The 26,510-nt window shown below is 33.8% G+C and overlaps 3 protein-coding genes and 1 pseudogene across 6 annotated transcripts; 1 reads left to right on the top strand and 3 right to left on the bottom strand.

Moving 5' to 3' along the window:
* Positions 1–6,996: 6,996 nt before the first annotated feature.
* Positions 6,997–9,328, bottom strand: LOC114421969 (nuclear transcription factor Y subunit C-2-like). Its single transcript, XM_028388125.1, has 2 exons — positions 9,214–9,328; positions 6,997–7,976 (listed from the first exon to the last, which is right to left on the bottom strand). Exon 2 carries the CDS (start codon positions 7,951–7,953, stop codon positions 7,336–7,338), a length of 618 nt encoding a protein of 205 aa, XP_028243926.1. The 5' UTR covers positions 7,954–7,976; positions 9,214–9,328; the 3' UTR covers positions 6,997–7,335.
* A 1,171-nt stretch (positions 9,329–10,499) lies between these two features.
* On the top strand, positions 10,500–17,191 carry LOC114421957 (trifunctional UDP-glucose 4,6-dehydratase/UDP-4-keto-6-deoxy-D-glucose 3,5-epimerase/UDP-4-keto-L-rhamnose-reductase RHM1-like). 4 transcript variants are annotated; one of them, XM_028388106.1, is made up of 3 exons: positions 10,500–11,092; positions 14,909–16,483; positions 16,564–17,191. In XM_028388106.1, the coding sequence occupies exons 2-3, from the start codon at positions 14,921–14,923 to the stop codon at positions 17,005–17,007; spliced, it is 2,007 nt and encodes a 668-aa protein (XP_028243907.1). In that variant the 5' UTR covers positions 10,500–11,092; positions 14,909–14,920; the 3' UTR covers positions 17,008–17,191. The 4 variants fall into 4 exon arrangements, with proteins under 4 accessions (XP_028243907.1, XP_028243906.1, XP_028243905.1 ...); XM_028388105.1 differs by lacking the exon at positions 10,500–11,092 and adding an exon at positions 13,910–14,071 and having other exon boundaries at positions 14,912–16,483; XM_028388104.1 differs by lacking the exon at positions 10,500–11,092 and adding an exon at positions 13,910–14,071.
* A 132-nt stretch (positions 17,192–17,323) lies between these two features.
* Positions 17,324–20,973, bottom strand: LOC114421958 (protein NRT1/ PTR FAMILY 8.3-like). Its single transcript, XM_028388107.1, has 5 exons — positions 20,779–20,973; positions 20,443–20,551; positions 19,937–20,154; positions 19,038–19,594; positions 17,324–18,430 (listed from the first exon to the last, which is right to left on the bottom strand). Exons 1-5 carry the CDS (start codon positions 20,827–20,829, stop codon positions 17,608–17,610), a joined length of 1,758 nt encoding a protein of 585 aa, XP_028243908.1. The 5' UTR covers positions 20,830–20,973; the 3' UTR covers positions 17,324–17,607.
* A 1,134-nt stretch (positions 20,974–22,107) lies between these two features.
* LOC114421040 lies at positions 22,108–26,042 on the bottom strand (annotated as a pseudogene).
* Positions 26,043–26,510: the final 468 nt, after the last annotated feature.

Genomic DNA, 26,510 nt, shown 5'->3' with positions numbered 1-26,510 from the left:
CAGAATTGCTACAAATTATTTGAAGGGTGTATTTTCAACGGATTGTTCTAAAAATGTAATTGATGTTGATTATATTCGTTCTTGCATTTTTCATGAGGACAATCAATCTTTGTTAGCCCCTTTTTCTATCTCTTTTCCAAATGTAATCTGACAAGTCTCCTGACCCTGATGATTTAAATGTTGCGTTCTTTAAAAAATTATGGTATCTATATGGCCCTGAAATTTTCTCTGCTGCCACCATTTGACTGGAAAATGGTTTTTTCCGACCAGAATTAAATAAAACCATCATTGTCCTTATTCTCAAATGCATAAACCCAAATTTCATTAAAGACAACAAACCCATTTTACTTTCCAATGTCCTCTATAAAATTATCTCCAAAACCGTTGCAAATAGACTAAATCCTTGACAAAATTGTATTTTTGGTTCTCCAGTTTATTTCCAGTTTCGGATTTGATCCCCCAGTAATTTAATTCATGAATTGGGTCCCCATATTTTGTAAAATCGTGTAATGTTTGTTTCCCAGGCCACAAAATTGGACGTTGACCGTTATGTTGACTGCTACGTATCACTTTCTTATTGGATGATGATTGTCACATGTCATATTCTGATTGGATGTCAACTCCATGAAAGATTAAATGCATTGTTATTTTCATTGAACAATAAGAATATGCCACGTGACCGTCATCATCTAATAAGTGACACATGACAATCAGTAACGGTCATCGTCCAAATCTGGCTTGGGGAACCTACATTATCCGATTTTACAAAACAGGATGACTCAATTTGTGAATTAAATTACTTGGAACTGGAGGACCAACTTAAATCCATTCCTCTCAAAATGCATTTCAAAAGAACAATATGCATTTATAGAAGATCATTAATAGAAGATCATTCTATCACTAATAATGTGCTCATTGCTTCTAAGATGATTCATCACATGAGATGCAAAACAAAAAGAAAAGGCTAGTGAGATTGTCTTGAAAATTGATATTAGCAAGACTTTTGACAAAGTGGATTGAAATTTTTTATTTGTAGTCATGAAAAAAATGGATTTTCATAAAAAAATATGGGTGGCTTCAATTAAACCATGTCTTCAAATTGTTCACTACTCAATCATGATCAATGGGAATCCTTTAGGACAAATTTCTCTATAAAGAAGGCTTTGAGGGATTATCTTTTCTATTGAAAAAATAAAAAAAGGACAGTTACATGGTATAAATGTGTAGAGAGGCTAGTCCTCTTACACCTTTGATTTGCTAGCAATTATTTTCTTTTTTGCAAGGCTAATGATGATAAGGAGCATAAAATTATGAAATCTCTTTTGTGGTGGAAATTCATGCCAAAAAATAAATTATAATACTTAAATATATTTTTTATCCTTAATAAATATGTGATTTTGTATTTATTTTCTAATAAATTTTTGTTTTACGATGGGTCTCTACTAAAACAACAATTTTATTTTTAGTCATTGATACTTATTTTTAGTATTTAAGAAATTAGTAAATTTTGTGTTTGCTCCATAATAAATATTTCTCATTTTTATTAATACAGACTAAAACATAATTTGTTAATTTATTAGGAAACAAATACAATTTTTTTAATTTATTTGGGATTAAAACAAAATATCAATGATAAAAGATAAAAATATTATTTTATTAAGGATTCAACGCAAAATAAAAAATTTATTAGAGAATAAACACAAAAATCAAGTATTTATTAAAGATAAAAAACATATTTAAGTCATTATCAGAAGTCAAAGATTTTTTTCCAGCACAAACACCCCACGTGTTTTAAGGAGGCAAATATCTTCACACTTGGGTGTTTCAGAAACCATTGGCATAGGTAGGTACCTAGGTCTGCCTTCAATAATAAGGAGAAAGTAAAGAGTAGTTTTTGACTTCATAAAGGACAACATGTGAAAGAGGATGAACCATTGAAGTGGTAACCATCTCTCTAATGTGGGTAAAGAAATTTTTATCAAATCTTGTGCTTAAGCAATTCCTTTATATTGCATGAGTGTTTTTCTTTTACCTTCTACCTTAGAAGATAATCTCCAAAAAATGAAGAATTCCTTTTGGTGGAATTTGAAAAATAATTCTAGAGGAATCCATTGGATGAGTTGGGGTGTGGAAAAAGATTTTGGTGGTCTGAGGTTCAGATTTCTTCTTGCTTTCAATTTATCTATGCTAGGGAAACAAGAATGAAAATTTATTTCTAACCAAGATGCTATTATTTTTAAGGTGTTCAAAGCTAAATATTTTTCCATTGTTGATTTCTTGGAAGTCTCTCTTGGGCATAATCTAAGTTATGTTTGGCCTAATATCCATGCTTCACAGGTTGTGATAAATGAAGGTACAAGGTGGAGAGTTGGAAATGGAAAAAAAAAAAAATCAATATTTGGAACCAATTAACCATGGCTGAAATCAAAGGACAACCACTTTGTAACATCGCACCCACCTCTTGGCCAGGAAGATATGAAGGTTCACTCTATTAGTGACCATGACACAAGATCCTGGCGAACGGATATCATGACCCAAATCTTCAACACCAATGATCTTGGAAAAATCCAGAATATGCACTTGATTGATACTGAAATAGAGGATGACCGAATTTTTTCTGTCCGTTCAGCTTATTATTTACTTAATGACATGTTATCTCATGATACATAACAAGCTGTACCTGCTCAATGGAAGCAGCTATTGTCTTTAAAAATTCCTCCCAAAATCAAGCACCTTCTATGGAGGATCCTTCGCAACTATTTGCCAACAAGAGTGAGGCTTCGAGACAAAGGAGTGCAGTGCCCTTTGACGTGTCCTTATTGCAACAACAATCTGGAAAATAGCTGGCATTTATTTTTTGGGTGTGAAGAAGCTATTTCTGTTTGGCTAGATACTGGACTTTGGCAAAAAATACAGCAAAATGTGCAAATGGCGGAAGGTATAAATGATCTTAAATTTTCCCTCTTAAATTCCCTGTCAAAGGGCCATGACTGCAGCAGATCGATTTGCCCTCATTCTTTGGACCATTTGGTGACGTCAAAATGAAAAAATCTGGAATAACATTACTACTCCCCCAACAACATCTGTTAGCCTTGCATTCCAGCACCTGGGCGAATGGGAAAACGCGAGAGAAGTAACACCACCACCTCAACCAGGATATCTAAAGTGCAACATAGATGCGGATCAAAATTGCATAGGCATTGGCTTGTGTATTACAAATGAATGGAGTCAGTGTGTCAAAGCAAATTCTTCATTGCATCAAGGATGTATGGACCCTGTGGAAGCTGAAACGTGGGCCTTGCTTCATGCCCTTTCATGGATCAAGTTCCAGAACCTTAGCAACAATGTCTTTGAAATAGATGTTCAAACTGTGATGGATGGTATAAATACAAAAGCAGTAGGAAAGTCTTGAATTTCATTTTCTGTTAAATTGTAAACAAGTCCCTTATAGTATCCCAAATTATGTGGTGAGTTTTGTAAGACGGCACATAATCATGTGGCTCATACCATAGTTAGAGCTTTAAAATTGTATGTTTGCAGTCAAATCTTTTATCATGTTCTTTCATGTATTTCTTCAACCATCGTGAATGAAATATTGTAAGTGTCTTAGATTTTAAAAAAAGAAACACTGTCCATCTCCCTGTACATATTTTCAATCATGGACAATGAATAACTAATATAAGAAAAGACAATAAAATAAATTTTTAAAAAGTACAATTGTAATTAATAACTCGTAAACTAACAGATTAATCCGAGCCAAAGAGTGAAATTTTTCCTAGCTAGAATAAGTAAAGGTACTTGATCAATGCTTCAAATTTAAAAATATATACATATAAATATGAATGGTAGGCGCTTCTAAAGACCAGAAAAAGAAAAGGCTAATGAAAACATTAGTACGTTCCAAATTTCTTTCATCAAGGGGCACCCGAAAGTATCACATGGCTGGAGTTAAAAGTTAAATAGTCGTATATATTTTTATTTTTTTTGGTAGTGTTACGGATGGATCCTTTCATCCAAGACAAAATACCACTGTTTTTACTACATAATGTATATTTTTTAAAATAAAATTACTACATAATGTATATATATATATATATATATATATATATATATATATATATAATTTTAATAAAATTACTTTATATAACTACAAATTAAAATAAATAAATGTTTTTACTACATAATGTATATTTTTTTAAATCGATGACAAATTATTTATATTATGTTACATTTTTTTAATTATTGTGAAGTTGCACCTTTTTATAATAATTTTTATTCCTACCTTACCTGAAAGGAAAAAAAACTAAGAGATTATCCTTTTCACTCTCTTAACTAAAATCACTAACAAAATCACATTCATTAACCATAAGCTCTCCATTTTTTTAACACTCGTGCACAGACCCCATTTTCCGATCCAATACCCTTCTCACCCAAAAACGAACCCGATCTTTCCTCATGTACATACATTTTCACTTTTCACTAATTAAATTCTCCACAACCCAGACTTTGTATGCACGTTCAGAAACCTCGTCATCCTATTGCAAAACTTCAACTTCAACTTTTAACCACCTTTTCTTTGATATCACTCATGAGAGAACTCTGTTTTCATCGTCAAGCCTCAGTTTGTCCACCAAATAGTCCTTCAAAGAAACCCCCTTAGTCTGTTCCACACCCACACTAGCTACTAGTTTCAGTTCCAGAAATTTTGACTTCACACCATACAACATTTTTATCAAAGCCATGATTGTGCTCTCGAAGTGGCTGCTACTTGTTGCGCTCCTTAGTGCAACAACAACTAAGTCGAAGCCAAAAATGTGAAGAACAATGTGGTTCCATCCAAATACCATTTCCTTTTGACATGAGTGAGGGCTGTTCCCTCAAGGCCTCATATCTAATCATATGCAATAAGAGATATCAAATACCTATTCCATTCCTAACAAACATCCAACCAAGTGTGCAAGTGCAACAAATCTCCCTCGATGGCGAGCTGGTTATTTCATTGCCAGTAGCCACCAACTGCCACACTGGCAAGTCAGTGTATAGTTGGTACTTCGTTGTGGAGACTTTTCGTTTGGCGTCCAACCGAAACTGATTAACTGTGGTGGGTGCTTATATGGTAGAAGTGCTCTCAGGAAAATTTTTAGTACTTCATGCATAGCTATGTACTTCTCCCAAAATCCATCAACAGATGACAATTCCTGCGAAGGCACGTTTTGTTGTGAGACTCCGTTGATTCATCGGAGGTGAGTGGGTGGTTTGTGTGCATGAGTGTGTGCAAAGATATAAATATATAAATATTTATTTACATCCCTTAATTACTTAAATCTTTAATTTTCAAAAATTTTGATAATTCAAACTGGTGAAGGCTTACATTTAACTTTATGGAAACTTTCATGAAAATTAAATCTTGATGTCCAGTGACTGCACTTGATCTATCACAAGCTGCAGAAAAGATGATTAAATTTAAATTAATTACATAGAAAATGACTATATTTATCAATGAATGCAAAGACATACAATAATGCTTTGAAAAATAGATATTAATCAATTATTGGCGTAAAAAAGTGTTGCACTTATATTTGGAATGTCACAGGATATGAGTGGAAATTTTCTATTATAACAGCGATCCATGTAAAAAAGTGGTTACTTCTATTATCTTACAATTCTTACTTAAATATAGACTTACACAAAATGTCTAACTAAAGCATAATCATTAATTTTATATATTAATGGCAATGTCCCGTGAAGCTAACGTTGCTAAGTGGGGAGCAAGGACTGATGCAGAACTAACTGATGATAAAGTGAGGTGTAACCGTGAAGTTGCCACCTTTTTTGTTATTTTTATTCCTATTTATACCGTGTTGTCTCTCATGGAGTCCTGAAGCGAAAGACCTCATTCTAGTAGCCATTACTTACACTTGTTGGGGGATATGGTCTGCGAGAAATCATATCCATTTCCAGGAGAAAAATATTAGGCATCAACAAATTACTTCAGCCATATGAAGTGATATTTCAAAGGCAGGTTCCTTGTCCTCAAATTTTTCCAATAATTCGATGGCTAAGTTTTGCTTGCTCAAAGCTTTTGCGGTCTCTAGAAAACCTAGGAAACACATTATTCCTATCCCAGTTAATTACTTGGTATCCCCCTTTACAAGGTTGGGTCAAAGTAAATTGTGATGGGGCAGCTGGGCTTGCTGCATTTGAGGGTATTTTCCAGGATTATACTGCCAGCTTTCTTCGAGGATTCTCTTCTCAGCACTACCTCCACACATAATTACATGGTGCAATGCTAGCTATTAATATTGCCTTTCAAAGGGGTTGGACTCATCTTTGGCTTGAGACAGATTCGCAGTTGGTAATGAAAGCATTCAGCAAAGTGTGGTGCCTTGGTCAATTCGTTCAGCTATGACGAATGCTTTATCAAGTCTGAATGATCTTTCTTTTTGTATATCTCATATTTTTAGTGAGGGGAACAAATGCTCGGATGCCTTAGCGAATTATGGGATTTCAAATCTTGGTTTTAATTGGTGGGACTTTCCCCCGAGCTTTGTTAGAGGAGATATTCCTAGAGAAAGGATAGGGTATAGATTTAAATAAGTTCTTTGCATGGGTTTTGGTTTTGCCCCCATGTTTTTTTTTCTCTAATAAATATTCTGAGTTTTTGCAAAGGATCCTTGAGGCATAGGCTAGTTGGGATTCCTTGCCCTCGATCATGGTGATGCTTAAAGTCTCATTATTAAAAACAAATGTCTTTTTTGAGTTATAATTAAAATTTATAATTACTTTCTTTTTCACCCTTTAACAAATTACCAATCATTTGAATTCAATCCTGCGATCCACTTTTTATTAATTTACCAAAGGATAATTTATTAAGGAGATATTTACGCTCTAGAAATTCTTAAAAAGCTTTTGAGAAAACATCCTTAGGATAAAATGAATATACTTATTAAATCTTAGCTATCAAATATTTCATTGAATAAGATCGAAGTATCTTTATAGGCAATGGAAAGACTAATGCTAGCTCATTATATTGCTTTAGTTCCTTGCAATGCACCGCGCCTTTGGTGTACATTTCTCTAGATTTATATATTCATATTCACAACACCAAAACATAAAATAAAATGAAAGCAACCTTGGAATATCCACATCATAACAACTAAATTCAATTTAACATACCATCATTAGAACCAAAAAAAGGCCTCATTTAAAGCCGAGCATATTGACCATACATTGTCTCCTTAATTACCATTGCATTCACCAACTACTTTTATTTGCTCAATCATCTGAATTGGGAGAATGGATGTTTTGTTTTTCAGGGGTTGGGAAAGGATGGGTTTACGGCCCATGATGATTTTGATCAGGAATGGGTCTTCCCGTGACCATTGCTGGAACATAATATGGTGGGTATGTGACATTCTGATGTGGTGGCATACTTAGATCAAAATTTTGAGCAATGCTTGATCTTGGTATGCCTACATCCCTGGGGACAATATCCTCAAGAAAATCAAACACATCAGTCTTTGAGATTGCAGATGCAATGTCACTCTTCTGAAGTATCCTCCTTCTGTGATCCTCAGCATTGGCCCAAGCCTTCATTGTGAGCTCCATAATAAACATTTCACAGGCCTTGGCAAACAACACGGGAGCCTCAGCTGACACCATCCTCACATCCCTATCAGCCTTCATGATCTTCTTAATCCTAGCATAAGGCAAGCTGTGAGTCCTTAAATCAGTGGTCTCCTCAATTTCCTGGCACTGTTTTGCCCAAAAGTTGTTGAGTTGTTCCTGGTAAATGTCTTGGGGAGCATGTTGTTTCTCTCTAGGGAAGGATGATGTGACATAAGGACCAATAGTCTCACTAGGAGGATTGGTAGGTGCCATCATAGGATTAGATTGATATTGGTTCTTGCCAACTGCTTCTTGTGTTGGTTGACCATGCTGGTTTTGATCCATGTTGTTATGGACTTCAAAATATTCTTTCACCATGCACAACATAGAAGAAAAAGGATTCATTCAAAAATAAATATCATCTGTGGATCTCAAATAGTAAATGCTAAAGTTATATAAAAATTTACATTAGTCCAAGTCACAAATGATACAGAGCTAGAGCGCGCGTTCGCGGGCACGTGCGCATGTTAGTCCCAAATTTGATTTTGTCACATAATCCCTAATTCCGTCACATGTCACCACCATTAGTGAATGATTGTTTTTTCTCACCAAATTTTGTCATTGATTTTATTTTTTCTAGTAGTGCTATATCATATGTATTGAGTTTCATATAGTTCCAGAAATCAAGAAGACTCCTATGTTCTCAAGTATGAAAAAGAATCATAAAAATAAACATCATATATATGTTGTAAGAAAATAAAATCAATATAATAATAAAATTGACTTAAATATATTTTTTATTCTTGAAATATACTTAAATTTTTTCTTTTGATTCCTAATTATTCTTTTTTCTTTACTTTTGGTCCCTATTTATTTATTTATTTATTTTGTATTCTATCCCTATTATTACGTCTCTCTGTTCTCTGTTAGGTTGTTGAAATATTTTGGAATTTTTTGTTTGGTTTATGATTTTTATTATTATTAAATGTCATGTTTTCATTCAACATGGTGAAGAAGTATGAAATACAAAATATTTTTTTTTTGAGATCAAATATCAAAACAAGATGTATTATGGACCTAAAGAAAAAATTAAAGTATATTTCAAAGACAAAAAATATATTTAAGTCAATAAAATTTGATCTATATATCATGTTTACTAATTTAGTCATGATTAGACTCACAAACCCATTGAACGACCCTTTTAGACTCAAGTAAATCAAAACAAATGTGACAAACCTTGAATTATATCATAAAAATTCTTTTTATCAGCCACAACAGAATCCCATTCAAAATTGAGGATATGAGATTAAAAGTTGAAGCCTTTTCCAACTGCTAGCAATAATTAAAAAATAATCATACAGTTATGACAATAATCAGAATCCCATTCTATATATATATATGCTAAAACACCAAATTAAAAGCCTAGAGTTATGACAAGCTTTTAGCCTTGTCATCGAAACAACTTGCATGTCCGAAACAAAATGATAAAAAAGCTAACTTTATACATTATACATAAACACAAATATGAAGTGTGAAATTAGATCGAGTTTGATTATAGCAAGCTAGAAGAAAATTAACACACAGGGAGGAGAATAGAGAAGATACCTCCACTAATTTGTTTCAAAGTGATTGAGATTTCAATACCAAACCGAAGAGAGAAAAATTGTAGAGAGGAGAAGAAGCTGATAATGAAAGTCAAAGAAAGAAGTGTGAGTTTGTTTTAATGCTATAATTACATTTTTTGCATGCCGAATGTGTCCTTGCACTAGCATTTATTACCATATAACAAAAGTAAAATAAATTGTGTTATTTAGGTTCATCTTTAAAAATGTTATTTATTATTGTTATTAATATATGCATTTATTACTTATCAGTTACATAATATATTTTTAATGCAACAAAAGATGAATGCCCATGCCATATTATTTGCCGTGAATAAGAAGCATACTTCAAATTTTACAAAAACTCTCCTTAATGAGCCCAACATGCAACAAAACATTGCAGAAAACTAGTTGGTTTGTTTGAAGGCAGTATTTTCATTTAATCAAATTCTCATTTTTAAGAGTCCACGTCTTAAATTTGGATTCATTTGCACCCCTATCAAACTCCTTAAGCTAAATATAATTTTGGTCCCTAATAAATTTAAGGATTATATTTCAAATCCCTAATAAATATTATTTATTTTACATTGAATTCCTAATAAAATAAAATTATTTTTCATCATTGTTATTATTATTATTTTTAGTACTTTTACTATGTCTTTTTTTTTTGTTTTTGTCCCTAAAATATATAAATCATTTGTTATTTTTATTTCTTATGTTCATCACAAAAAATGCTATTTATCATTGCTATTAATATATGCATTTATTACTTATCAGTTACCAAATACATTTTTAATACGACTAAAGATGAACGCCCATGTCATATTATCCACATTGAATAAGGAGCATACTTTTGTAAAAAACTAGTTGGCTTTTTTGAATGTCATATTTTCTTTAAGGTAAAATTGTATTTTTGTCTCCCACTTTAGTTCTAATTTCACATTTGGTCCCCGCTAATTTAATTCATAAATTTGATCTCTTTTTTTTATAAAATTCTACAATGTTGGTCCTAGATGTCTCAATTGGACGTTGACGGTTAAGCAGCGACGTTGATTATCACGTGTCAACATCCACGTTGAAAATGCTTGCACTTTTTTTTACCCATCAATAAAAGTAAAATATTTTTATGCTGAAAAAACCTTAAACATTTGTACAAATTTTTTCTCAGATCTATCCAACTTTTCTTTTTTGTCCTTTTTATTTTGTTTGGAAATCGTCATCATCACCGTTTGATTTGTAGGGCCATAATTTTTCTGCTTTGGTTTTCAACTCTTCCTCACCATTTTCCATTTTTTCTTCTTTTTCTCTAGTTGTTTTTTTTCCTGAGAAAAAAATTGAGCTCTTTTTGGCTAAGCCTCCAAGCAGATCCAACTAAGGAAATGTAAAATTTTCAAATTTTTTTTATCAGTATCCTCTTTTTAGACCTTCCCCTCATGTTCTAGATTTGAAGATATTGTCATTACCTCACTCTTGTTTGTGCCAAGATTTGTTCTGTTCCGTTCCCCCCTTTTTTCTTTTTTTAGATCTTGGTCTTCTCCATGAGGTGGCTTTCTGTATCCATGGATTGAGGCACTGGCCAAGAACAAGGTTGGCTTGGAGGAGCTTAGGCTCAAGAGGATGGTGGTCTCAAATGAGAGCCTGGAGCTACTCTTTCGGTCTATCCAATGGTTTCGCGAAGAAGCCCATGCTCTCAATGACGGTGGTGGAGTCGAGAGACTTCCTCATCCCGCTCTCTGAATCCATCGCGTTCCACAGACTCCCTTTCTTCGAGACCATCGCGGTCATCACCAAGGCCAAGGGAGCTAACCTCTTTTGTTGGAACCACCGCCGTGGATTCCTCTGCTTAGCCAGGCAGAAGCACATTTGCATCTTTCGACACGACGGTAATGCTGATTCATTCCTTTTTTCCATCGCGTTTCTCCATTGTTGTTGTTGTGGTGGTTAATTTTTTATGAAGCTGAACCAAAAGATGGGTAAAAAAAAATCTCTCAGATGAAGACGATGTCAGAAATGCTTCGATGATGGAGACGATGTTAGAAATGCTTGGATAGATCAGAGAAAAAATTTGCAAAAATGTTAAGGGTTTTTTCAACGTAAAAATATTTTACTTTTACTTATAGGTAAAAAAAAATGCAAGCATTTTCAACGTGCTTTTCGGACGGTGACACGTGGTAGTCAACATCGCTGCTTAACGGTCAACGTCCAATTGAAGTGTCTGGGACCAACATTGTAGGATTTTATAAAAAAAAGAGAACCAAATTTGTGAATTAAACTACTGGAGGACCAAATACGAAATTGGAGCTAAAGTGGGGCTAATTGACCTAATGAGGTTTTCATTACAAACAATTTTCCAAAACGGATCTGTTTTGAAACAATTGTCAAGAGGGTCTCTTTTTTAAATGCGTTCCGCCATGCATGTTGGCGACAGTTGACGTGGAGCATGTTTTGCCATTGGCACTGGCGAAACATGTGAAGTAGGTGTTTTGTCATTGACGCTGGTGAGATAGAGGCTAAATTAGAGATGATTGATTTTAACGGAAAAAAAAAATTAAGCAAAAAAAAATTAAATACGATTGTAATTTATTGTAGTTAAATTAAGGATGATTTATTTTAACGGAAAAAAATTAAATACGATTGTAATTGATGATTGATATAATATATTTTTAACTTTATTTTGATTGTTTTTTTTTAAATTGATATGATTTCTTATAACGGGAAATAATATTTAATTACGTGAAATCTAATTGTTTATTTACCCCTATTCCGTAAAAATCAATCATCCCTAATTTAACTACAATCAATTACAATCGTATTTAATTTTTTTCCGTATAATTTTTTTCCATTAAAATCAACCATGCCTAATTTTTTTCTGTTAAAATCAATCATCCCTAATTTAACTACAATAAATTACAATCGTATTTAATTTTTTCCGTCTAGTTTTTTTCCATTAAAATCAATCATCCCTAATTTAACTACAATCAATTACAATCGTATTTAATTTTTTTCCTCTAATTTTTTTCCATTAAAATCAACCATTCCTAATTTAACTACAATCAATTACAATCGTATTTAATGTTTTCCGTTTATTTTTTTTCCGTTAAAATCAATCATGCCTAATTTTTTTTCCGTTAAAATCAACCATCCCTAATTTAACTACAATCAATTTCAATCGTATTTAATTTTTTATGTTTAATTTTTTTTCGTTAAAATTAACCATCCCTAATTTACCCCTTGCATGCATGCCACATCAGCCTCTATCTCGTCGGTGCCAATGGCGAAACGCCTACTTCACATGTTTTGCCAGTGCCAATGGCGAAACATGCTCCAGGTCAGCTGTGTCGCCAACATGCATGGCGGAACGCATTTAAAAAGAGACCTTCCCCAGCAATTGTTTCAGAACAGACCTGTTTTGGGAAATTGTTAGTAAAAGAAACCCCATTAGGTCAATTAGCCCTAAAGTAGGGGATCAAAAGTATAATTTTGCCTTTCATTAAAATTAGAATGTTAATCAAATTCTTCTTTAAGAATCCATGTCTTAAATTTGGATTCATTTGCACATGCATCATCGTTCATAGATTAAATATATTTTTATCCCTAATAAATTAGTAAATTATATTTTGGACCCCTAATAAATACTTTTTTGTTGAATTTCTAATAAAAAAAGTGGTTAAAATATGATACAAACTTTCACATTCCCGTAAGTGTGGGCTCAAATCCCCTAACACCCTGTGCCCCCCTCCCCCCTCACTTAGTGGGAAACCCTTACAAAAATCCTCCTAGCTTCCAAGGTTTTGTTAAGTAGTTGTAATTGGGTGAAACTACTCACAATTTGACATGCACAATAAGCCTTTAGGTTGGTCTTTATTATTAGCCTCAATATGTTATTGGTGTCCAACCAGATATTGTTGAGAATGTCTACTCATTCTACCATTTCCCCCACCAAAAAAGTCTTACTAGTATTTCCAACAACACTTAATTTCACTTAATTTTATAGTTTCTCATTTTACTCCTTATACTTTTTTTTTTTAATCTATACTCTTTATTTTTTTCTTTATCACTAAATTATTTGGTCCCTTAAGTTTAATTATATTTTTAAGTTTATCGATCATAATTTTAATGTTGTAGTTATAGTGTCTTTTACTTTAATCTAAACTTTAGAAAACATTAAAAATTATGATTAACTAATTTTTTAGTCCTTCAACTTTTTCAAAATTCAGTTTTTAGTCTCTAAAATTTTGTTTGACTGGTTAAAGTCTTTCAATTTTTTTTCATTTCGATTTAGTTTCTAAACTTTGGTTTAACTGGTTAATATTCCTCAATTTTTTCTATTAAGATTTTTAGTTCCTAAACTTTTAAAACAATCAATTTTTAGTAAAATTTATTGAATAAATAAAAAATAATGGATTTAAACTTTTGTTCAAGGATTAATTTATAAAAGTTTAAAGATTTTAACCCGTTAAATAAAAGTTTAGAAACTAAAAAATTTAATGAAAAAAATTAAAAAAACTTGACCAGAAATTTAAGAACTAAAAATTAAATATCAAAAAAATTTTAAAGATTGAAAACTTAGTTAATCTTAAAAATTATACAATTATAAGGAGAGGGGACAAGCGTGTAATGGAGTGGAGGAGTCAGGGGCATTTTCGTCATTTAAGGAATCCCCTGGTTCCCCTTAACAGTCTCTGTTGATACATATAGACGCGTACATATATACGATTTCGCAGCTCCACCATTTCCCTCTGCTTACTAACACGTAGAGACACACACACACACCATTTCCCTCTTCCATCTTTTCCTTCTACCATTGTTGTCTCAAAACTCTCTCTTTTTCATCTTCTTTGTTTTGGGTTTCCTTCCATTTTGTAAGTTTTACTCTCTTTCCCCCCTTGTTTTTCTTTGAAGTTACAGTGCGGCATTTTGAATCTTGGCGAGATTTCCTCCTGTTTTTGTAATTTTTTCGTGAAAAGAATTGAGCTTTGGGAAAATGAGTGTTTTTTTTTTTAAATCTGGGTATTGTTCCTTTTCGTTGGATCTTTGGTGATTGTGAAGATGATGTTTTTTCTCTGTTCTCAATTGCGGTGATCGATTTCCACGGGAGCATTTTAACTGCTGGCAGGGTGAAAAATAGATCTTTGTCGTGTTTGCAATTCTGGGTTCTTAAGTATGTTAGGATATGCTCAATGTGGTTGGTAATGTTGAAGAAAAAGAATCGTTGCATGTTGTAGTGTTGGTGATGAAGTTTAGTTTTTCTTTGGGGCTTGAATTTTGTCCATTCAATGTTCTGTTGTGCTTTGTCTTCTCTGTAGATGTTGAGGATTGGATCTTCTATCTTGCATTTCATTGACGAAAAATATATCCTTTTGTTTGTTAGTTTGTTTTTACATATTGAATAACTAAAATCAAGAAAATATTTTGCTGTGCTTTACCCCTTTCTTTCTCTTGGACTCATAATGAGCATTAGAGCTATAATTCCCTTATGATTATTTTCTCTTTTGAATTGATAGCATGACGGTTTGAAAGTTGAAAGTACAGAATCCTGCTAACTCCCCCATTGCTTTAATCTCCTCGAAAGTTCTTTTCAATTTCTGTTATGGCTATAGTATGCTTTTATTTTACTTTGAGCTTTTGTAAAAATGATATTTTGATTATTTTCTGTTTGTATTTCTACTTGATATTTTTTGTCTTTGATTTTATTGTAGAAGTTGCCTGACATGGCTTCGTACACCCCAAAGAATATCCTCATTACTGGGGCGGCTGGATTTATTGCGTCTCATGTTGCCAACCGGCTTGTCCGGAGCTACCCTGACTACAAAATTGTTGTGCTTGACAAACTTGATTATTGTTCTAGTCTGAAGAACCTCCTTCCTTCAAAATCATCTCCTAACTTCAAATTTGTGAAGGGGGATATTGGTAGTGCTGATCTTGTCAACTACCTTCTCATCACCGAATCCATTGACACTATAATGCATTTCGCTGCCCAAACCCATGTTGACAACTCGTTTGGTAATAGCTTTGAGTTCACCAAGAACAACATATACGGAACTCATGTCCTATTAGAAGCCTGCAAGGTTACTGGCCAGATCAGAAGGTTCATTCATGTGAGCACTGATGAGGTCTATGGAGAGACGGAAGAGGATGCTGTTGTTGGAAACCATGAGGCCTCTCAACTTCTTCCCACTAACCCGTACTCTGCTACAAAAGCTGGGGCTGAAATGCTTGTCATGGCTTATGGTAGGTCATATGGGCTACCTGTTATTACAACTCGTGGAAACAATGTTTATGGGCCCAACCAGTTTCCTGAGAAGTTAATTCCAAAGTTCATCCTCCTGGCTATGCAGGGAAAGAATCTTCCAATTCATGGGGATGGTTCAAATGTGAGGAGTTATTTATATTGTGAAGATGTTGCTGAGGCTTTTGAAGTTGTCCTGCACAAGGGTGAGGTTGGCCATGTTTACAATATCGGGACAAAGAAGGAAAGGAGAGTTGTCGATGTAGCCAAAGATATATGCAGACTTTTCTCAATGGACCCAGAAACTTGTATAAAATTTGTAGAGAACAGACCATTTAACGACCAGAGATACTTTCTTGATGATCAAAAGCTGAAGGACTTGGGTTGGTCTGAGAGGACCACTTGGGAAGAAGGCTTGAAGAAAACCATGGCTTGGTATATCAATAACCCTGATTGGTGGGGTGATGTCACTGGGGCATTGCTTCCTCATCCTAGGATGCTGATGATGCCTGGTGGGTTGGAGAGGCATTTCGAGGGATCTGAAGAGGGAAAACCTGCACCTTTTGGCTCAAGTAATACCAGGATAGTGGTTCCATCATCCAAGAACACCAGCTCTCAACAGAAACATCCTTTTATGTTCTTGATCTATGGTAGAACAGGGTGGATTGGGGGTTTGCTGGGGAAATTGTGTGAAAAGCAAGGAATTCCGTATGAATATGGAAAGGGTCGCCTAGAGGACCGCTCCTCACTCTTGGCTGATCTTCAGAATGTGAAGCCTACACATGTTTTTAATGCTGCAGGAGTGACCGGCAGACCCAATGTTGATTGGTGTGAATCCCATAAAACAGAAACCATCCGCACCAATGTTGCTGGTACCTTAACAATGGCTGATGTCTGCAGAGAGCATGGGATCTTGATGATAAATTATGCTACTGGGTGCATATTCGAGTACAATGCAACACATCCCGAGGGCTCTGGCATTGGTTTTAAGGAGGAAGACAAGCCCAATTTCATTGGCTCTTTCTATTCCAAAACTAAAGCTATGGTAAGTTTCTTACATGTTATGGATTAATTATATCTGTTCATAATGAATTATCATAATAATTTTTATGTGAACATTGACAGGTTGAGGAGCTCTTGAGAGACTATGACAATGTATGCACACTCAGGGTTCGCATGCCAATTTCGTCAGACCTGAGCAACCCGCGCAACTTCATAACAAAGATTTCTCGTTATAACAAAGTGGTCAACATTCCAAACAGTATGACTATTTTGGATGAACTTCTGCCTATCTCAATTGAGATGGCAAAGAGGAACTTGAAGGGAATCTGGAACTTCACAAATCCAGGGGTTGTGAGCCACAATGAGATCCTTGAGATGTACAGGGATTACATTGACCCAAACTTCAAGTGGTCTAACTTCACCCTTGAAGAGCAAGCAAAGGTGATTGTTGCTCCTCGAAGCAACAATGAGATGGACGCATCAAAATTGAAGACAGAATTCCCAGAATTGCTTTCCATCAAGGAATCACTCATCAAATATGTCTTTGAGCCAAACAAGAAAACATAAGCAGGTTTATGTTATTCAGACAAGGCAGTTATGTGTTCAGGCTATATAGACCAGTGAAATTGGATTTTCTAAACTAAGTTATTGTAAAAAAAAAAAAACTGATGAAAGGGAAGAACATCATTAGATATTGTTGATAAATTCCATTACTATTAGTACACCAAATGTGGCAAATATGTTCTGCTCATATGTTATCCATTGACCTTTCTCACCTCATCCGTATATATTTTTTGGACTTGTGTTGATGAGCTACTTTTCTGCCGGTAGTTCGTTCTCCTTGGTTTTTGGTTCCCGTTAATCAAACACAATGAACATAAAAAAAATCAAAATTTCTAATTTTTTTTAGCCCAAATAATCTGATGTCATTTACAACTTATATATGTGATTTTTGCACTGTACAGAACGTGTCATTTACAACTTATATATGAGGATGTATATCCCTTTGTACTAGTACCTCTGGTACTGTTTTGATCATATATATATAATATATTTAGTTTTGCTGATCAAAAAAAAAAAAAACTAACAATTTACCTATATCACTATATGTGTAGTAAGCAACCTGATCAGAACATGCTTCAACTCATAATAGATGTCTGAAAAATCTTAAGAAGTCTTCGTCTGCTTGTACCTTTTGGCAGCAACAATGTATACCAGCATATTTAAGAAGCTAAGTCCAGCTAAAAGCAAGAAAAAATAATCGAGATGACCCTTGTTCAAATTATCAGGAATCCAGCCAAGCTTTCCACCTTGTGTGGTGAAGTAAGTCACCATAGTAAGAATGAAAGAGCTCAAGTAATTTCCCAACGCAAAATACAAAGGTGACAGTGCTGTACCTAAAGTCTTCATAGTATCTGGAGATTGATCATAGAAGAACTCAAGCAGTCCCACGAATGCGAATACTTCTGCTGCCCCCAATAAGAAGTACTGAGGGATTTGCCAAAGTATACTGAGTGGTACAGCAACAGGTTCATCAACAAGATCAAGGTCTCTTGCAAGCCGCAGACGCATAATCTCCACAACAACAGCTGCTAACATGGACAGGACTGAAATGAAGTAGCCAATGCTTACTCTTTGCAACACTGAAATTCCCCTTTCATTGCCGGTGAATTTCCTTGTAATGGGAACAATTATCCTGTCATAGACAGGAGCCCACAAAACCACACTTAGGACATCAAAAGTTGCGAGGGAAGCTGGGGGTATTTCAAAGGAACCAATGTTTGTGTTCATCACTGTTCCTTGCTCCACAAACAATGTTGACATTTGGGTATAAACAGCAGAAAAAACAGCCCCAGTAGCCCACATTGGAAACATGCGGATCAAGATCTTCAATTCTTCCACCTGTGTTACGGGGCAAAGTCTCCATGGATTAGAATAGTCACCACTTTTACTCTCATAATCGGACACTGTAGCTGCTCTATCAAGACACCTGCATCAAAGCCAACAAAGAAAAGAAGTTTAAGACGGTTGTGTGCAAGAAATCCTGTTTATGGTTTATGTATGGGGGAAAGAGCATTTTTAAGAAAGTGAGGATACTAGAGATTGTCGACTAGAAGAAAAATTTAAAACATGTAAAAAAATACTTCAAAATTTAGCACAAATTTCTCAATGCAACAAAGACAGGCTAAAAGAAAAATGTTTAAGTGCAATCTATCCACAAAACTGACAAAGACCACAATATTCTTACAATAAACGAAAGGAGAAACAAAGAAAACAACGAAACATCTTATAAATCAGGACAATTTTAATTATTCTATCTTTCTTGGTGTGCCAATCAAGGGCTAAAGGTATAGCTAATTTGTAGATAGCCAATTAGGGCTTACAACTTCTGAAACATTAGAGCAGGGCTCATCCAACATTTTCCCCATAAACAACTAATTACTAATTTGATGTTAAACAAATTGCACTTCAACAAGAATATTAGATAGAAAATCAACATGTATAGTAAAATAATCCTAATCTTATGCCTATATGGTGATGATGAAAGGAGCTTATAATACTAGATTCAGATGCCAAAGTAAAGACATTTTACTTACCTTAGATCATCACTATGCAGCAGTTTGCGACTCCCTTTAATTGCAGATCTCTTGTCTGACATCTCATACAAAAGACTACTATCCTCAGGGACAACCAAATTCCACTTCCGGACAGACGCGCACAAAACCTGGCACATTCTTGTAACAGGACTTCCCCCTGGTTTTTGAAACCTGTAGAGAGGTGTGCCTATAAAGAAGCTTATCACAGATAATACCATGAACAAAGTAGGAATGCCAAATCCAAGACCCCATCCTGCATTGTCTTGAATCCACACAACTATGCTGCTCGATACAATGGCACCTAGATTGATAGAAAAGTAATACCAATTGAAAAACGACCCCTTCTTAACCCTTTCCTTTGGATCAGTATCATCAAATTGACCTGCCCCAAAAGATGGCACACATGACTTTATACCACCGATCCCAAGTGCAATCACGTATAGACCAAAGTAGAACACAGCATATTGTGCAGGAGTAGCTGAAGGGCATACAGAACCCAAGCATTCAGCAGGCTTCAATGCTGGTAAAGATGCAGAAAGTGTCAGGGTACACATCCCCTGCACACAGTAGCCATATCACTACTACAACAATAAAAAGACAATTAAACATTCAAAGCATGTATGTAATCAAGTAAGTTTAATTCTTTAGGAATCATCTTTTAAAGTAATTATTAGAAAAGTCAACAATTTTATCATACATAAAAATCTATGATTGGATAACACTCTTGGTGCATCCTAATAAATTCATCAAGTATATTATATAGGTAATCCAAAACAGAATCAGGGGTGTTCATATTGTTTATCTTTCATTGTTACCATACTACTGGATAATTAAGAGAGATATGTGTGTGGAGAAACATTTGAGTAGGAAAAGAGGGCTATTTCATATTAGTTTATTACAATGAAATAAACCACAGAGAAAACAGCAATTGTCCAGTATCGACCCCAGTAACCATCTCCTAGAACAGCTCCAATGAGAGGTGTGAGATAAGAAGTGCCAAGCCAGATGCTAACGTTTCTTGCGGCAGAAACGTTTCCTTCATGCAGCTTGGTGGTAAGATAGGTAACAAGATTTGTTGCAATTCCAAAGAAGGCCAAACGTTCACAACACTCATTGCCTGAGATTTATATACATAAAAACAATAGAGTTTAATTTCTATGTATCATGTCTAAATATCTAAAATATTCTTACACTCAACAAATCAGAAATCATAGTAAGTATGACTTTTAAGGTGGTTATTGTTAAAGTTGACAAGCTTACCAGTTATCAACTTACCATACACGACAAACTATGATTAGATGACGATAGAAAATCCTTCACACTATTAGTATTTATATTATTTACTCATAATGATATAAACAAAAGTTGGATTATTTAATAGGATGAGAATAATGTAAAAGCATACCTAGGATAAAAGGACAAGCCCTCCAATTGCCAGTATCCTTCTTAATAGCGGGCCTGCCTCTGTAGTCAACTGAGCCATCTCTTGTGTACTGTTTACTCTCTTCATCATCCTTCACAAGAAAATAACCAATCATATATATCTCATAGCAAAATACCATTTTTTTTTCTTTATTGAAATGATTGGATCAAACTATTTTTCTTTTATGAGTATGAGTTATGTTAAATAATTATGTCATGGCTTGTATTGTATTGTATACAAGTAGCATGATAAGAAGATAGAGGTTTTGAGATAAGGGTGTGTATGGAGAAAGAAAGAAAGAAAGGAGTGAAGGTGAACCTGAAGGAGAGCCTCTTCCAGAAGCTGTGTAGCACCTTCAATAGAACTCATGTCTCTGGTGAGAAACCTCTTTTGGTTCTAAACTGAGCCAGAGTCGGAACAGTTATAAGGACAACTTATGGAGAACATAAGATGAAGGATGTTCAGATAATTAATATTGGAAATTTCGAATCCGTGCAAAACAATAACTAGTTTGCATCCAACCACAAGTCCAAATGCCTAATATTATTAATGCACAGACAATTACGAAACAACCCCACCATAAGTACGTTTGTCTGTTGCACTTCTTCAACGTGCCTTTTTTGTTTTTTCTAAACAATATTTACCTCCGTCGGATACAATCTTGTTTTAATTGAATAAAATTATTATAGATGTCAAAACTCTCACCAAATATTTAAGATTTGAATTTATGATTCTTCAACTTGCCTATATAACAAGGGTAAATTTGTTTAAATTTTAAAAAATAATAATTTTGAAGTGTTTTTTCATTAAAAAAAAAGTGCTTTTTAGAATATGATTCTTGAGGATGATTTTTTTTTTCTTATACCTTACAGTATACCAGATTTTTCACAAAAAAAATTAAAATAAAATAGTAATAATTATACATAGTTGCTTTCAAACCAACGCGAATCCAATTTGTCTTAACGAGATTTCAAACATGCACATGTCCTACATCAGGTCCCTGTTAGACTATTCCATTTTGGGCACTTTAATTTGTCCTCCTTTTTATCTTTTCGTATTTTATTGTGTTTTTTTAGACCATTGGTGCCCCTTTGTACATGAGGCAACGGCCAAAAATGATTACACAATGTTTGTCAAATCTAGGAGCTAACACCTATGCATAAATATCCCGAAAGTTTACCATAGTTTTTTTTATCGATGTTAAAAATATCAGTTGAAAGCTAACAAGTATGCATAAATATCCCAAAAGTTTACCATAGTCACTAGTAATTGAATAGTCAGATAAACATGCCTCTCTGTAGAAAAACTTATTTAAAACTGTATAGATAAATAGGCGAATATCCCAAATCATAAAAGAATATTCTTGTACATTGCGTATAAATTTTATTTAGTATTGTTTTTAATAGCTAAAGCCATATTTAGAACCGTGCTTATAAGGGCACAGTGAAAAGAGTTGTCCCATAGTTTGTCAACACTAAAAATGTAGCAAATTTGTTCTGCTCACAATTTGCATTTATATGTGATAACCTTTCTCACTTCACCAGTGTTACATTTTATGACTTGTGCTGATGAGCTATTTTTCTACCGGTAATTCATTCTCCTTGATTTTCCATTCCCGTTAATCAAGCACAAGGAACATGAACAATAGAACATAGAAAATATCAGACTATATAATTTATTATTGAGCTCAAATAATCTGATGCCATATACAAGTTACATATGTGAGTTTTGCACTGTACAGAATAAGAACATTTACTGCCAACAATTTACCTATGTGAACCTTCTCACTTAGAGGCTCCTGAGAGAGGCCAAGTTTACTTTTATGCGTAGCATATATGCAAACAGAAGAATCAATGACAGAAGGAAATATCAGAACATGCTTCCACTCCCTGAAAAATCTTAACAAGCCTTCTTTCGCTTGTAACTTTTGGCAGCAACTATGAACACTTAACATATTTAAGAAGCCAAGTCCAGCTAAAAACAATAAAAAGTAATTGAGATGACCTTTGTTCAAGTTATCAGGAATCCAACCAGGCTTTCCACCTTGTGTGGTGAAGTTACCATAGTAAGAATGAAAGAACTCAAGTAATTTCCCAATGAAAAGTTCAGAAGTGTCATTGCAGTACCTAAAGTCTTCATAGTATTTGGAGATTGGTCATACAAGAACTCAAGCTGCCCCACAAATGTGAATACTTCTGCTGCCCCTAAAAAGAAATACTGAGGGATTTGCCAAAGTACACTAAGGGGCACGGCAACATGCTTATCAACAAGGTCAAGCTCTTTTGCGAGCTGCAGATGCATAATCTCCACAACAGCAGCTGATAACATGCACAGAACTGAAATGAAAAGGCCAATTCCCATTCTTTGCAGCATTGAGAGGCCCCTTTCCTTGCCTGTGAACTTCCTTATGATTGGAACAATTATCCTGTCATAGAGAGGGACCCACAAAACCACACTCATGACATCAAAAGTTGAGAGGGGTAGTTAGAAGGAACCAATGCATGTGTTCATCATTGTTCCTTGCTCCATAAACAATGTTGACATCTGGGCATAGACTGCAGCAAAAATGATCCTGGTGGCCCAAATTGGAAACACGCAGATCAAGATTTTCAATTCCTCCACCTGGGTCACGGTGCAAAGTCTCCATGGATTAGAATAGTCACCACTTTTACTCTCATAATCGGATACTATAGCTACTCTATCAAGACACCTTCATTAAAGCCAAAAAAGAAAAGGAGTTTAAGAAAGCATTTTTAAGCAAGCAAGGATACTACAGATTATTATTTGAAATTGAAAGAAAAGTAAAAAAAAATATGTTAAAACTACATCAAACTTTAGTACAAGATTTCTCAATGCAACTGGAATATAGGAAAGGAGAAACAAAGAAAACATTATCCTTACAATAGAGGAAAGGAGAAACAAAGAAAACAATGAATCTACCATTAGCATACTGGAAGGATAAACCTAGAGAAAAAGTCTTTAATAATTCTCATCATCAGAAAAAAATTAAGTACAGCTAGTTCAGCACTTCATTATATACTTGAAACAAGCAAATAAATCTTGCACAATCATTTTAAGTGCAAATTTGAGTCATGAAAGAATAATATTAATTTTACTCATATGCTTGTCTAATCAGGACTAATTAGACAACAGTAAATAAATGATACACAACCTTTGACCAGGTGTTAGCATTAAAATGTCTACTTTAAAATTAAATGCTTACAGAGTAACATAAACTTATAGGCAAAGTGAAATGAAAAACAGAAAAATATTTTCCCCATGCACATAGATCTGAAGCAGTAAAAAAAGGAATCTTTAAAAGACTAATTTAATGACAAATTAAATCTTTTAAGGATTAATTTGGTGACAAAATCTTTGGAGGACAATAGGGAAGATAACAAGAAGATGAGAGACTAATTTGGCAACTGAAATTTTTGAAAGACTAATTTTGTGATGCATGTAACTTTGGAAAAAGACCACATTGAAGATTTTCTCTTAATTTTGATGGGTATATTAAACCATTTTCCTCCCTTCAGTTTTAAGGCCTCGTTTGGCTTCCTGTTAGCACACGTTCAGTGATGGTTAAATAAAATTGAATACACATACTGATAGAAACTGGATCAGAATTATAGAAAAAAAAAGGGTTCTATTAACAGGAAATAGTAGAAATGGGTCACAGTACTTCAAAGAGGCCTGGACTCTCCCACAATAATCTGAACTCCCTCATAAATCAGAAGATAAAATCTCTGTCTCAACCCCTCTTATGTATAGGCAACTTCTAACTAACAAATAAATAACTAACCTATCATAACTAACTGCATAATTACCTTCAGTATATACCACTTAAAATAAACATTGGAAATAACACAGTAATATATTATATGGATGATAAATCTTGACCCATACAGTAACCAACATGGACTCTAATTCTGCATAATTACCTTGATTCCCCTGAATAAGTAAATAAAACTCCTAAAAATAATTCATATAAAAACACAGTAAAATCATCACAACCCAAAAATTATTATAAATTTATTATTGCTCCCCAGTACTGCAGCATTAGTGTCATACAAAACTTAATTGGATAATGTTCTGCAATTGGTCCATGTGTTCCAAACATCAGATAAATCAGAACAATTGGTTATTCCATCCTATCAGGCCTTACTAGGTGTGCCAAGGAAGGCCTAAAGCCTGAAGGTATAGCTTATTTGTAAGTGACAAGTTAGACCCTAACACCTGCAACTTCTGTAACATTAGAGCAGGTCTCATACATTTTCCCCATAAAAAACTAATTCCTAATTTGATATTAGACAAATTGCACTTCAACAAGAATATTATATTAGAAGGTGACCATGTATAACAAGATAATCCTAATCCTATGCCTATATTGTGACAATGAAAGTTACGCAAACAGAAAATTACGCAAACTGAAACAACAGGAATTGAAAATTAGGCAAACAGAAAATTACTATGATCAATTTTATTTACCCGTCACTCACAAAATTCGAGCTGCTTCCAACACAAAATCAATATAAGAATGGTAGAAAAATGAAACTGCACAACAAAACAAGGAAGAGATAAAACCGCTATTATTGTTATGATTATTATGTCTTAAAGTCAAACAGGTAGTTAAGTTGGAAATGGAACGCATTTCACTTACCTAGGTTTCACCAAGTTTCAAGGAAGCACCATTTTTGTGGTGGCGAGAGCATGAGAGAGAGAGACTGCGAGTGCGAGGGTGCCAGGGTGCGAGGTGTGGAGAAGCCGTGGAGGTCGTGGTGGAGTGCGAGGAGAGGAGAATTAGGGATTTAGGTATCTGTCGTGATTGCGTGAAAAGATTTGGGGTTTTAGTTTTGCTAAAACATCAATTTTACTAAATCACAGGTTATTTTATTTTTTTAAGTAATAAAGGATTATTCTTTTTTTTGACAAAATATATAAGGATCCTTTAATTTAATATGTGTTTCTATAATTATTCAATCAAGCATGGGGAAATGATTCAATCGAGGATACACGACAGTGCTATATATTTTATCACGATCCACAAAATGCCTTTTTTTTATTTGTGGGGATTTTTTTTATACATTTGAAACTATATGTTTATTTCTGAAAGTTTTGGAGAAAAATATTATCCTTGGTATATGTTACTTTAAGTAATAAAAGTTATATATTTAAATTTTATTATTCGACATATACTTTATATGATTTTTTCTTCTAAATAATAATAAGAAACATAAATATTTTCATATATTAAATGTTATAATAATATTTTAAAAAATGAAAAGTCATACATGTAATTAAAGTCCAACAATGAATATATCATTTATCATATTATTTAAGTTGATTATATATTATTTTAATAAATATAATATTTCATATTTTCTTTTTGAAGTATTTTCTTTGGGTAACATTTTATTTAGTTAACTTACATATATTTCATATTTGTTAGTAACCCTGCAACTCACACAAGCCACGTCCATGACGCACTGAACCTTTCTTGACTTGAGTCTTTCTCCTCTCATAATCCACGTCGCATTCGAAGAGTCCAAATTTCTATCCAATAATCAAATACCACCAACCATCTCGTGATGTCTCCCTGAACTGTGACTATTTACTATTAATAATAACGTTGCTGTAATAATAACCCACTCTTCATTATTAAGAATAACACCAAACAAACACATAACAATTGATAATTGACAGGAGTAATAATCACAATACAATAGTGGCCACTCCTTCCCAACCCAAACAAACAAAACAGACCCATTCCGTGACACCATTTCTCGGTTGACGGCTACGAGACAAAAATCACAGCCACTAGAATCACCACATACTCCACGGAACAACACCAAAATTTTAAAATATTATAATTTTATTTATATATTCAGAAACAAATTTATCATATTCTAGGAAATCAAAATAATTATTTATTTAAAATATAATTTAATTTTTCTTTTTCTTTTTTTTAATAATTATAAATATAACATTTCAATAAAAAAATAGATATAATATTAATTAATAAACATAATTTAAAATAAAATTAAGTTGAA

Source organism: Glycine soja, chromosome 8 (assembly GCF_004193775.1).
Source record: "Glycine soja cultivar W05 chromosome 8, ASM419377v2, whole genome shotgun sequence".
NCBI lineage: Eukaryota > Viridiplantae > Streptophyta > Magnoliopsida > Fabales > Fabaceae > Glycine > Glycine soja.
The sequence above is the reverse complement of the archived record's forward strand: the minus strand, read 5'-3'. Positions and strand labels throughout refer to the sequence as shown.